The following is a 14,763-nucleotide window of genomic DNA, read 5'->3' as shown; positions in this document are numbered from 1 at the left end:
GCTCAACCCGGAGATTGTAGAACCTTGCAAAGGTGTTGGGTGCTGCCCAGCCCGCTGCTCTGCAGATGTCTGCCAAAGAGGGGCCACTGGCCAGGACCCAGGAGGCTGCCACACTCCTGGTAGAGTGGGCTAGTAACCCCGCAGGGGGTGTCACGTCCTGAGCCTGATATGCCATTGCGATGGTGTCAATGACCCAGTGGGCGATCCTCTGTTTGGAGACAGCACTTCCTTTCCGCTGTCCACCAAAGCAGACAAAGAGCTGCTCAGAGCTTCTAAAGCTCTGCGTGCAATCCAAATAGATGTGTAAAGCTCACACCGGACACAACAACACCAAGGCTGGGTCTGCCTCCTCCTGAGGCAGCGCTTGCAGGTTCACCACCTGATCCCTAAAAGGGGTCGTGGGAACCTTGGGCACATAGCCCAGTCGGGGTCTCATGATCACATGAAAGTAACCCGGACCGAACTCCAGGCACGATTCGCTGACAGAGAACGCCTGCAGGTCCCCCACCCTTTTGATGGAAGTGAGCACAGTCAGGAGGGCAGTCTTCAAAGAGATTGCCTTAAGCTCAGCTGACTCCAAGGGCTCAAAGAGAGCTCCCTGTAGACCCCTAAGGACTACAGAGAGGTCCCACGAGGGGATGAGGTGCGGTCTGGAGGGATTCAACCTCCTAGTGCCTCTCAGGAACCTGATGATCAAGTCATGCTTCCCCAAGTACTTACCATCTACTGCATCGTGATGAGCCGAAATAGCAGCTACATACACATTCAAGGTGGAGGGGGACAGCCGCCCCTACAGCCTCTCCTGCAGGAAGGAAAGCACCAATCCGACTGCACATCTCTGGGGGTCTTCACATCGAGAAACACACCACTTAGCGAAAAGACGCCCCTTCAAGGCATACAGGTGCCTCGTAGAGGGAGCCCTAGCCTGAGTGATCGTGTCTACCACCGCGGGTGGTAGGCAACTTAGGTCATCCGCGTCCTGTCCAAGGGCCAGACATGGAGATTCCAGAGGTCTGGTCACGGGTGCCAGATGGTGCCCTATCCCTGAGAAAGAAGGTCCTTCCTCAGGGGAATTTGCCGGGTGGGGTTGTCGCGAGGAGCATGAGATCCGAGAACCACGTCTGGGTGGGCCAGTAGGGTGCTACTAGGATGAACTGCTCCTCGTCCTCCCTGACCTTGTACAGGGTATGTGCAAGTAGGCTCACTGGGGGAGAGATAACGACCGCAACCAGGAATAACACACAAACGGAAAGGCATCTTTAAAAAGACGTTCTGTGTGTGCCGCTCTTTTTGTGAATGAAAATATACTCTTTTAGAATATACTTTCTTATTTTCTCTCTGCCGAAGCACCCAGGGGCGTTCTCTGCACTCCACGGGTGCAGAGGGGGAGAAGCGGCTGAAATGCGCCGTAAATCCAGCAGTTCCCTGTCTGTCACTCACTCGATGTTGGTGTCGATGTAGTGACACTAGGGGTCACTCTTGGGAGCCCGAGACACCTCTGGTCTTTGATAAAAGGCCAATGAAAATTGGCGAGTGGTATTTGCATGCCACTCCCCCGAACATACGGGTATAAAAAGAGCTGGTATGCAACCACTCATTCAGATTTTCTCTTCGGAGCCGAATGGTCATGCTCACTGAGCTGAATACTACTGTTCATTCACCTCTGCTGGATCTGACGGTGCATTTCAGCGGCTTCTCCCTCTTCTGCACTGGTGCACTGCAGAGAATGCCCCTGGGCACTTCGGCAGAAAAACTAGAGAGTATATTTTCTGAAAGAGCATTTTTCCCCTCTAAAAGAGCGCACACATGGAATGTCTTTTTAAAGACACGTCTTTTTAAAGATGCTTTTCCAATTGTGTGTTATTCCTGGTTGTGCTCGTTATCTCTCGCCTTCTAATGGTCATGATCACTGTCTTTCATGTCTGGGCACTGCTCACGTGGAGACAGCATTCGTGGATGGTCATGTTCTCATTACGAGAATATGTCCATGGCAACGTTGCGGTCGCGGCTCGCCTTCGTAAGAAAGCGAACCACCCCAGAGGCTCCCGCCTCGGTCCTTTTACCCACGGGTTTGAGGCCAGCGCGGCTAGCACTGGGGGCGATTTGGGGACCCCAATGGGACCGCCTCCGCCGGGTATCCCCCCGCGGACCTCCCATTCCCCAGCACGCTCGTCTGCCCTGATCGGGCTTCCGGGTGAGTCCACCGGCTCGTCTCACGGCGAGTTCGACCTCTTATTCGGAGCCCGTGAAAGTGATGAGCTCTCGAGCGCAGCATCGGAGAGCGGGCTCGTCCAGTCGGAAGCCTCAGCTGGGCTCCTCCCTTCGGGGTCGATCGCCCAGTCACAGGCTGATGCGGAGATGACGACATGCTTTCCCGGGCAGCCGCGAGCGTTGGTTAGAGTGGATTTCACCGCTCTTCCCTGAACCCTCGTGGCTCGGTGATTGGTTCCTGGGCTCGCGGCGCCGCTCAAAGCCATGCCCCACCCCGTTCCTTTCTTCCCGGAAGTGCATGAAGAGCTGACAAGGTCGCGGGAGGCACTTTTTACTGCCCGGTCCTGATCTTTTCAGCTTCCCCGCTCTCCCTACCCTCGATGGTGGGGCGGCCAAGGGTTATTCGGCAATCCCCCGGTGGATAAAGGCGCTCACGGTGCACCTACGCCTGCAGAGCGCCTCCACTTGGCGCGGGTGCCCAAAGCCCCCGTCCAAGGCCTGTAGGTTTACGTCGTCTCTGACGGCCAAGGCCTACAGTGCCGCTGGACAAGCCGCCTCCACCCTGCACGCCATGGCTCTCCTGCAAGTCCGCCAAGGCGCTAAAGGAACTGCACGAGGGTAGTTCCGCCCCAGGATTGATGCAGGAACTGCGCTCGGCGACCGACCTCGCTCTCCGAGCGACGGAGGTCACGGCGCAGTCTCTCGGGCAGACGATGGCCACACTAGTGGTCCAGGAGCGCCACCTTTGGCTCAACCTGGTCGAGATGGGTGAGGCCGACAAGACACGATTCCTTGCTGCCCCCATTTCCCAGGCGGGCCTATTCTGCGACACCGTCGAGGACTTTTGCCCAGCAGTTCTCGTTGGTAGAGCAGTAGATGGATGCTAGCTGGCATATCCTGCCCCGGTGCGGCTCAAGATCCCGCACCCCATCTACTCATCGCCAAGGGCGTCCCCCTGACGCTGACGCCACCCGTCTCGCGGCCACCCAGAACCGGTGAAAGGCTTCAAAGCGCCCTTGAGACGGGCGACCCAGGGACAACGAAACCTGCTGCTCTGGAGCTGGTAAGCAGATCTTCATCTTTTTGTTACCTTTTGCATTTAATTGTGCTGCATGCCCAATTGGCTGCAGTATTCAAGAGCTCAGCAAGAGTGGTTTCCTTGTTCCCTGGGTAACATATCTGGTGTGTACGGCTGGCATCACGACCACCGTCCACCACTCCATTTGGCAGGTTGGCGCTCCAGCCGCAGTTATGTGTAAAGACCTCTTTTCAACATTAATTTCTTCAGAATGTCACACCTGCTCTAAAAAAGCTAGACGCAGTGCAGTGAATGAAACAGAACGCAGGTGTCTCGAGATGCATTTCTAAAAATGAAAACCCTTTTTAACTTGATTCTAAAAAATTTGACAGCCTTGCACGGTGCAAAAGTCAAAGTCCACCCAGCACGTTTAGACACACACAAAAACAGCCCCTAACTCATCCTATACTTCAAAAACAGACCAAACCCGGCCCAAAACCCAACACTTTGTCGGGGTCCCGTCAGTCTTGAGTCGGGTTGAAGACCTCTATTGCATGTGTAGAATAACCAAATAGTGATTGTGGTATTTGAATACAGGTGCGTTGAACGGTTAGTGTATCATTTTTCAGTGTATCATGAGGCTGAACATAATGCACATCTGCTGAAGTCTCTTCTGCTGAGCTCCATGCACCACTGGAGAGCCAGAGCTCATGAATCAGATCCACTAGCATGAATCACACACTCAACATACTATTCCCAAATGCTCTTATTTGCAACACAGCATTCTCCATTACTGTATCATATTTCTCTGTATCTCTCACTCTTGCTTTCTACTTTCCTTTCTCTCTTCTTGTCTCTCACTCAAATCTTGGTGCTCGGTACCACCCACAAGGTGAAGTGAAAATCAATAGTAAAGACTTACAGTGTGGGAAAGAACATGGTCTTTGCATACGTTGTGTGATTGGGTGGCAACATCATTTGTAGACTTTTTTTGTGGTTACTAACATGACTATTTTAACATGCCCAGCCATGTTCTGAGGCTAAAATATACAGTAATCTTTTGTCACCATTTTCACCTAAAGGAGTAGTTCACCCAAAAATTTAAATTCTGTGATCATTTACTCTCCCTTGTGTTGTTTCAAATTCATATGACTTTGTCTTCCAAGGAGTAAAAAAACTGAAGAATCATGAAAGTAGTCTATATATATATATATATATATATATATATATATATATATATATATATATATATATATATAATAAGCATTGCCTTCAGAAGACTTGGAATATATTGCCAAAGTCATGGACTACTTAAACTGTGCTTTTTGTGTCGTTTTGGAACTTGACAGACCCCTTTCACATTCATTATGTGGCAAATAAATATTTCCTTGAAAAATCAACCTTTTAGTTTTCCACCGAAGAAAGTCATTGAGGTTTGGAAAGACAGGGGTGAGTAGACCATCATCATCCTCAATAAGATTATATAATCATTCAGTCAGAAGGCCCACTGTCATACATGCTCTGATAATTTTAGGTCTAATGCTTTGATTGGCTCTTTGTGTCCTCATAATTTCACAGTCTGATGTCAGCATCTTTTTCCATCTAATGCTTTAATACATGTTTTTAATGCAGTACCTTGTATGAGCCAAGTGAGATGTTAGACTAGCGTAATTATATATATATATATATATATATAAAATTGTATTTTTTTAATACATTTTTATCCCCAATTTGGAATGCCCAATACTCAATGAGCTCTAGGTCCTCGTGGTGGCGTAGTGACTCACCTCAATCCAGGTGGCGGAGGACAAATCTCAGTTGCCACCACGTCTGAGACAGTCAGTCCACGCATCTTATCACATGGCTTGTTGAGCGCCTTACCGCGGAGACCTAGCGTGTGTAGGCTCATGCTATTCTCCGCAGCATCCACACACAACTCACCACGCGCCCCACCGAGAGCGAGAACCACATTATAGCAACCACGAGTAGGTTAACCCAACGCGACTCTACCCACCCTAGCAACCGTGCCAACTGGTTGCTTTGGAAGCCTGACTGGAGTCACTCAGCACTCCCTGGATTTGAACTTGCTACTCCAGGTGTGGTAGTCAGTGTCTTTACTTGCTGAGCTACCCAGGCCCTGCGTAATTATATAATTAAATGTAATACAGTTGCCCCCACTGGGTCAGAGCTCCCTGTTCACACACACACACACACACACACACACACACGGTCATTATGAAACAGCTGTTCTGCACTCCCACATACTTATGCAGAGTGAAGGACTCTACAGTAAGACAGAATGAGTCACACCTTTGAGAGAAACTAAGAGAAGATGTTGTGTTAAAACTCTTGAAATCAAAGATAAAGAGAGTATATTGAGTTGTTCTTAATCTCTGCTTCTAATAAACTAAGATCTTGAAATAACTGCTGTAGTGAGTAATGATGATTGTTTGTCATGTGTAATGCTTGAAATAAACCCACACTGCATGAGTCTATTTTGAGTTTAGAATGTTATGAATGCTGTGTTACAGAACTGCTGATTTCTTACATCTGCAGTAACATGGGATTTTGTTTGTGCATCATTCATCCTATAATAACTGCAGGATAACAAAAAGCGTGCTGTTATTACATGCATTCTAACTGTGCCAACCACTGTTGTTTGATAAACATCAACAAATGCAATTGTTCTGACTGACTTAGGGAAGGGAATAATAAGGAATTGAGTGATTCAGATTCTGATTTCTCTTAATGATTCAAATTCTAGTAATGAATATTTTAACACATTTTAAGGAGAGTTATTTGGAAATAAGAAATGCAATTTGTATTGCATTTGATGGCCTTAGCAGTCTGTTGCCAACTTATGATATAATTTCCGATTTTAACAAAACCGATTCTTGCAAATGGTATTTATACATACCCATAGAAGTAATCCGTTTGGGAATCGGACTGCACTTGTCATGCTCTATTTCATGCTTTAGATTCAAAAGAACCGGCTCATAAGAGCATTTTGTTCAGAAATCGGATTATATGGGCCATGCTGTATGGTTTGTGATGTAAAAGAACTGCTTTATAAGAGTTGTTTGTTCCAGAATCGTACTACACTGACTGTGCTGTATGTTTTGTGCTGCTGATTCAATACACTGCAGAAAATAATTTTCTTATTGAGTATGTTTGTCTTTGTTTTCTAGTAAAAATAAAGCAAGATGAATTTATTTGAGCAAAATTGCATGAGATATTTTGTCTTGTTTTCAGAGAAATCGAACAAAGTTTAAAAGCATTTATAAAATAAAAAAAATAAATAAAAAAATAAAAACTATTTGACAGTGGGCAAAAAAGCTTACAAAAAATATTTGATTCAAGGGGAAGATAAATTTATTTTAGCACAGTGTTAGGTCCATATTGGTGGAAGAATGTACATTCGAGAACCGTTCACGGAACTGAAAGTCATCAAATTAATCTGATCCGATATTTTAAAAAAAAAATGAACAGGTTCTTGGTTCTCAGTTCCCAACCCTAAACAGAATACATTCCTGCTTGCTTGCAATAGAGTTTCAAAGGCAAGGTAGTATATCAGGATTCCCGCGGATCCTTAAAAAGTCTTAAAATCTCTTAAATTCAGTTTTCCAAAATTTAAGATCACAAAAAGTCTTAAATATCTTAAAGGATACAAAAAAAGGTCTTAATTTTTATTTAAAAAGGTCTTAAATTTGGGGTCAGAAAGACAGGAATCGTGATATGACCTAATGTGTTTATTAAACTTCAGAAGAATACAATTGAATTAAATGCATGTGTTGCGTCCTTTAAAGTTAAAACTGTTGTATTTTCTTCAAGCCCATGGGGGCTTGTGAGTGTTTCCAGCTCTTGCAGAGCAGTTCACAATCATTAAGCCATATCGGAAATTTATAACAAGCTATCACTAAAGATCAACTGTTGATGATGATGATGATGATGATGATATATACTGTAGTTTGATGAAATATGACAATGTTTACTGTTACCGTTTATAATGTAATACGTTGTAGATTATCTGTTTGAATGAGCAGCTGGAAGCAGTGAAGCGCAAACATTTCAAAATAAGAGTCCCTGGTGAATTTCAAAGTTAAAGTTAAAGTGCCTTTAAAGTTAAAAGTTCCATGCTATGAATCAAACTCCCTTACAGCAACCCTGTATATTATCTCACCCTTTTTGTTTTCTTTCTTTTCCGTAGGTGTAAAAACCTGATTTACAATGGAAAAACTGCTTGTCTGCCTGTTGGTTATTGGAATGGCAGTGAAGGCCCAGATCTGTCCAAAGCGCTGTGTCTGTCAAGTTCTATCCCCCAACCTCGCAACACTCTGTGCTAAAAAAGGGCTGCTCTTTGTACCACCCAATATTGACAGGCACACTGTGGAGCTCCGACTAGCTGATAACTTTGTCACCAGTGTCAAACGGAAAGACTTGGCCAACATGACCAAGCTGGTGGATCTTACTCTATCAAGGAATACAATAAGCTACATCACTCCACATGCATTTGCAGACCTGGAGAACCTACGCGCCTTGCATCTTGACCACAATCGGTTGACGCGAATAGCCAACGACACCTTCAGCGGCATGTCCAAGCTGCATCACCTGATTCTGAACAACAACCAATTGACCCTCATCCACATGGGAGCCTTTAATGACCTACTAGCCCTAGAAGAACTGGACATATCTTACAACAACCTTGAGACCATCCCTTGGGAAGCCATTCAAAAGATGACCAGCCTACATACTCTTAGCCTGGACCACAACATGATCGACTACATTCCTGAGGGGACCTTCTCCCTCCTACAGAAGCTGAATCGCTTGGACGTGACCTCCAACAAACTCCAGAAACTTCCACCAGACCCGCTTTTCCAGCGAGCACAGGTTCTGGCTACGTCTGGAATTATGAATCCCTTTTCTTTTGCCCTGAGCTTTGGAGGAAACCCATTACACTGCAACTGCGAGCTTCTGTGGCTTAGGCGACTCAATCGTGAGGACGATTTAGAAACCTGTGCCACACCCTTGCACCTCTCTGGACGCTACTTCTGGTCCATTCCTGAGGAGGAGTTCCTCTGTGAGCCGCCTCTCATCACCCGCTACTCTCATGAGATGAGGGTTCTTGAGGGCCAGAGGGTAGTGTTGAAGTGCAAAGCCAGAGGAGACCCTGAGCCTGCCATTCACTGGATATCTCCCGAGGGGAAGTTAGTTGCAAACTCATCACGTACATTCGTTTACAACAATGGCACACTGGACATCCTGATAAGCACAGTAAAGGACACAGGTTCTTTCACATGCATTTCCTCAAACCCCGCTGGGGAAGCCCACCAGATTGTGGAGCTGGTCATTATCAAGCTTCCACACATTAGCAACAGCACCAATAACATTCAAGAGCCAGACCCTGGTTCCTCTGACATCTCCACGTCTACAAGGGCTGGAGCAAATGGTAGTAACCACACTGGCGATGCTAAGACCAGCCCTGATAAGAGGGTGGTAATAGCTGAAGCAACTTCATCCACTGCACTCATCAAATTTAACTTTCAGAGGAATATACCTGGAATACGCATGTTTCAGATTCAGTATAATGGAACCTATGATGACTCCCTTGTTTACAGGTGAGAATTGCGTACTTTTAAATGCAAAGCTAAGCTAGCTTATTTGCAGAATGAGAGTCCACACTGAATATAGAGGTTAACAGTCTGGAAGTAAAAATCCTCCTTTTTTCCATAGGAAAAGGTTGTTAATTGATGGTATGCTTCTGTCAAACCCATCAGTCCAATAGCGGAATTCCTGGTAAAGAACTACACCACTGCCCACTTCCATGACATAGTGCGAATGACCCTACACTCTTAAATTACTTATATACATTTACAGAGCACTTTATTAGGAACACTATTGTCCTAATAAAGTGCCTGACATGGTCTTCTGCTGTTGAAGCCCATCTGCCTCAAGGTAGCATTCTGAGATTCTATTCTGCTCACTACAGTTGTACAGAGTGGTTTTCTGATATACCGTAGCCTTTCTGTCAGCTTTATCAGCAGCCTATAAAATCTGTATGAATAGTGAGGTGTCCATTTTCATGAGGATTTACGCTAGTTCTCTACATTGCTGAATCATGTTAGAGAGGGAATTAAACTGCAAGAGGATGTTAAATATAAATAAAATAAAATACAAATATATAATATATAATATCTGATCATGGCTGATGTTATGATAATGGTTGTTGGTTTGCACATATGTTCATACACAGTACACGTGCACTCATGCGTGGTCTGTCGATCAAACATGCGCGCGCACAGTCTCACTTGAGGGTAACGCAACATGGCGCAAATCTGTTCAATCTCTTGAATAGCTCATCAGAGATATGTACACATCATGACAATAGTATTTACAGGAAAAAAATAACAGTTTTTCCTGCATTGACGGCGTTGAGATGACTTCATGCAAATGCTTTTTAGTGATCTACTTCAGTGCAAAACGCTAAGAGGGGTGAACAAATCTTTAGGACTTGTCACTTAGGACTTTTGGTGCTAATTGTGGATATATCGCTCTTGTTTTTGAATGCATCTCTGGTGTATGTGATGTTGAACACTCATGGTGTTTGTTAGTTGACAATCACAGTGACAGCAGAACTGATCTATATCAGAAAATCTAACTGTTACACCCCTTATGTTTAAAAACAATTACTAAAAGGGATAGTTGACTCAAAAATGAAACTTCTCTCATTATTTACTCACCCTCATGCCATCCCATATGTGTATGACTTTCGTCCTTCTGCAGTACACAAATGAAGATTTTTAGAACAATATCTCAGCTCTGTAGGTCCATAAAATGCAAGTGAATGGTGGCAAGAACTTTGAAGCTCCAAAAAGCACATAAAGGCAGCATAAATGTAATCCATTAGACTCCAGGGGTAAACTCTATGTCTTCAGAAGTTATTTGATAGGTGACAGGTTAGGTGTGGTTGAGAAACAGATCAATATTTAAGTCTTTTTCTTTTTTACTATAAACCTCCACTTTTATGAGCTGAGATATTTTCTAAATAATCATCATTTGTCTTCAGCAGAAGAAAGAAAGTTAGACACCTCTGGGATGGCAAGAAGGTGAGTAAATTATTAGAGAATTTGTATTTTTAGGTGAACTATCTCATTAACTAATATTTCAACATTCTTACTATAAAAATGTTAACTTATATTTTTATATACAGTATACTGTATATGTATTGTCATAAAAAATTAAGAGATAAGCCCTCGAGGGTACAGGGATCCAGCTTTAATGATCCTTGACCTTTCCGAAGTTGAGTTGCCCTGCTCTAGAGACTGCTGTGGGTGAAAATTCCAGGAGATCAGCAGTTACAGAAATACTCAAACCAGCCCATCTGGCACCAACAATAATGACATGGTTGAAATCACTAAGATTACATTTTTCCCCATTCTGATGGTTGATGTGAACATTAACTGAAGCTCCTGACCTGTATCTGAATTAATTTATGCATTGCACTGCTGCCACATGATTGGCTGATTAAATAATTGCATGAATAAGTAGGTGTACAGGTGTACCTAATAAAGTGTTCAGTAAGTGTATTTGTACATATTTTAATATTTTACAATAAAATTTAAATGTATTGATTCTGTACTTATAATCAACACATTTATATCAATATAGTATATTTTTTTTCCATCATTTTAATTTAATTATGTCATTTGCAATGCTTCATGGATTTGTAGTTCATTCCCTCGTTAAAGATGTTGAGTACACAGTCTTGTACCTTTGTCTTTGTATCCAATTTTTAAATACTCTTTTGCTTCAAATCAAAGTTGCGATTACAAAGCAATGTTGTTATTCACCTCAGAGCTGGTGGTTTGGTTCATGGCTTAGAAAATAAATGTGAAAATATTTCCAGAACCAAGACGGCTGAAAAAGTGGGTGGGCACTGATGTGCTCTATTGCCGTAGTTTTTTTGTAATTCTTTCTGTATATTTTGCTAGTTTAGTCATGTTCACCGAGGATGCATTTTGAAAATAATTGAAAAATTACAGTTAAGGCATTTATAATGTTGCAATTGACTATTCTTCAAACTTTCTATTCATCCAAGAATCCTCTACTTTCAGCAATGCAAATGCAATGCAAATGCAATGCAGTTCAGCATATACTGTTAATTGAAGCTGCTAGTTTATGACCTGTGAGGAGTCTTGTTTTTTTTTTTTTTTTTTTTTTTTTCAAATTAGAGACTCTGATGTTCTTGTCTTTTTGTTGTCGTGCATCCGGGTTGTCCACTTCTCATGGTCCCAGTTAGATCAATTTTGTTTTAATCTTTCAAAAAAGAAGTGCATGGAATAGCCTTCATCTCTCATAAGAACAATAGACTGATGAATTTGAGGAGAAATTTGTTTCTTTTTGATTATTTTTCAAACTGAAATTTGTAAAGTAAATGTACTGTAAAGTAACTAAAACAAATGCAGTACTGCAGCTGGAAAAAATACACTATATTGTGATTTAGCACAAACATTGTAATTGTTCTAACAAAAATAAATTACTTTAGTACTAAGTTAACATATTAACATATTTCTTAAGGATTGTGTGACACATTATTTTCTTAGTAGACTGGAGTAATGGCAGCTGAAAATGGGTCTAAATGGGATAAAAATAGAATTTTATTATAAATAAAAACATAAAACAGTTATTTCAGATTATAGAGATTATATCTATGTAATCTATTACCACATTACACTTGAAATAAAAATTACTGATTGAAACTGAACATTCTGAACACATTTGTACTTTTTCATTTTTTTATAATAGCCAAATCTACTGGATATTTCCCTTCATTTTAATGAATGGGCATTTGCTGTCAGCTAAGCTAAACCACGCCACCAGCACTGTACATGTTTATGTCAAGACTGCAGAACAGACATTCTCGAAGAAGAATACCAATACAAATGTCTCAGCATTTATTTTTGCATTAAATTACACACACACTTATGTACTTGTGGATGGTATTCTGAGCAAAGAAACCAGTATGCATTCTTCTGGTGCATGGATTTGTAAATTGAGTTTGTGTGGATCTGTTGCATGCATGTTTGGTTTGGTTGCCGTGGATTCCCGTGTGCATCTGTCGATCTGTTGCATGCAGGCATGTGCACACATAGACATGAAAGGGGGCTTGAGCACCTGCACTTTTTCTTCCTCGAGAGAAAGTGCCCTTTTGTTTGGGGTGCCTTTTTTTTTTTTTTTTTTTTTTTTTAAATAAATGAATATATATATATATATATATATATATATATATATATATATATATATATATATATATATATATATATATTTATTGAATAAAAAATCAAAATATCAGGTCGGGAGATGACACTTTGTCGAGTTCCGATGCCCTCTCTCTCTCTCTCTCTCTCTCTCTCTCCCTCTGCGTCTCCGCGCAGCAGTGCAGCACACATCGGCACATCAGACACACAGACAGGCAGACAGGCAGGCAGCAGCCCCTCCCAGCTCCTATCCCAGTTGTGTTTTTCTTGGCTTGTGTGGAGGCGAGAGGTGATGAACAAAAGACTAAGCTTCCAGTGCCTCGACTTTACAGCTAATTAGCCAAAAGACATATATAGTTAACTTGTGTCTTGCTAACATGCATGACTCATGAGCTACTAGCTAATGTAATAAGTTAGCTAAAGTTTAGCTAAGGCAATATATCATGGCCATACAGGCTAATGTACTGTACTTAATGGAGACACTACAGGTGAATACAGTAAAATTTGTGTCTAATAACGTCATCACAATCGCCACATTGATATGCAAATTAGGCGTTAACTAATTAAAATGCGATAATTTGCATACATTTGACAAGGCACTGCAGGTGAATAGGATAAACAAAATAACTAAAGCATATCACCACAGAACTTCCACAGTTAATGACTTACATCAGGAGTCTTTTCTCCTGAAATGTTATGTTTAAATATGCAGATTAGCTTTTTTGGTTAATTTAGAAGAAACCTACAGATGCAAACAGATGGAGGGTAGTAGGCTTAAAACAATCACCATCTAAATGTGTATTTTGGAAGTTTTCTTTCCATTAGAGTAAAAGAAGACATGGAAGCAAAATAGACCAAAATTTCAAAATTGACCACTACATGAAAAAAGTGTCCTGCCTTAAACAGTAACTTCATAATTTTGATCGTAGGCTCCTCATCTAATAACTATCCATTCTATTAGTTTGTTGTATGCTGATAGAGGGAGGAAGGAGAGACAACAAAGGAACGAAAGGAATGGAAGTAACAGGTTTTATTTCAAAGTTCAAGATAATTTTTTGTAATAATTCCAGTTAAATTGCTGTATTTTTGTATTTTGTCAATAATTTTTTGCAGTGTTTTTTCATTATTTTTGCAGTGTTTTTTTCCTGTAAAATTAACAAAATAGCAGCAACAGCCTTTTTCAGTTTAGTGTGAAGATTTTTGTTGATTTTGAAATGTTATGTATTCCAATAACACCAAAAGAATTAAAACAATTTATTGCCTTGTGCAAAATAAACAAATTATTAGTGAAACTATGTCCCTCTCCTTGGTGCAGTCATTTATTCTAAATATATACTTGAAACTAGTAGTATAGAAAACATGCACATTGTGGCATAGTTTCCTTTGCTGTTGCCTGCTCTTGTGATAAACCTAGTGAATACTAAAGAAGACCATGGTCTCTGTGTGAACTGATTATTTTGTAGAAATCTGTTGAGTATGAAACAATTGCGTGAGTGTGAGGGGATTCAAATAAATTGGTAAGGAAGTCAGAGTTGTGTAATATATTTAACGTCTTGTTTAAAAAATGTTTTTTAAATAAATAATTATGAGAAGTGCCCTTTTTTCCACTTGAGCCCCTGCCCCCCAAAATGTCTGTGTACATACCTGGTTGCATGAATGTGTTCTGGCCACTCAGGATGGTCAACATTGCACAACCACAGACACAAAAGATCCCATGCATTTATGTGTGGAACCCGAAAGCTTTTGTAGGCTATTTAGTGGAGAAAAGATAAAAAATGTAGCCTGTATGAACGGGAACGCCGTGCCCCGACTAAATTTACCCCGGGAACTCCGTTCCCCTGCTTTCCCCCCCATTTCCAGCCCTGCAAGGAACAGAATAGAAATTGATTTGGTCTTTAAATGAATACAGCACAGTCATTTAGAAAGTAAGCTTTAAAACCGATAGAAACAATTGGAGGGAACAATCTTACGATAGAGACCCAGAGGAACCCACAAAGAGAGAACAATCCACTCGGTTTTAAAAGCAGTTGAAAAAAACTCAATTTATCTAGATGCTTGAATATGCTAACTTTGGCCCTTGGTGACAACAGCTAGGTGTAAAGGGGCCAATTGTGAAAAAGTTCCTTATACTCAGTGCATTAGTGCACAAATCCATCACCAGTTTGTGTTGTTCTAATGAAGGGATGGATCAATCCTGTGCTATTTGTCCATTAGAAACCATGAAATAGAAATCCATTTCTAATTTTCCCTTAAACGAGTGATTCTGGTGTACTTTAGAGA

At 41.9% G+C, this 14,763-nt stretch overlaps 1 protein-coding gene across 4 annotated transcripts in view; it reads left to right on the top strand.

Moving 5' to 3' along the window:
- Nucleotides 1–14,763, top strand: part of lrfn5a (leucine rich repeat and fibronectin type III domain containing 5a) — a 132,956-nt gene that overhangs the window by 106,311 nt on the left and 11,882 nt on the right. For all 4 annotated transcript variants that reach the window (XM_051723075.1, XM_051723077.1, XM_051723076.1 and 1 more), the window contains exon 2: nt 7,437–8,844. In XM_051723075.1, coding sequence (XP_051579035.1) covers nt 7,457–8,844 — 1,388 coding nt within the window. In that variant the 5' untranslated portion in view covers nt 7,437–7,456. The remainder of the gene's footprint in view (nt 1–7,436; nt 8,845–14,763) is intronic.

The sequence above is a fragment of the Myxocyprinus asiaticus genome, chromosome 17 (genome assembly GCF_019703515.2).
Source record: "Myxocyprinus asiaticus isolate MX2 ecotype Aquarium Trade chromosome 17, UBuf_Myxa_2, whole genome shotgun sequence".
Lineage (NCBI taxonomy): Eukaryota > Metazoa > Chordata > Actinopteri > Cypriniformes > Catostomidae > Myxocyprinus > Myxocyprinus asiaticus.
The sequence above is the reverse complement of the archived record's forward strand: the minus strand, read 5'-3'. Positions and strand labels throughout refer to the sequence as shown.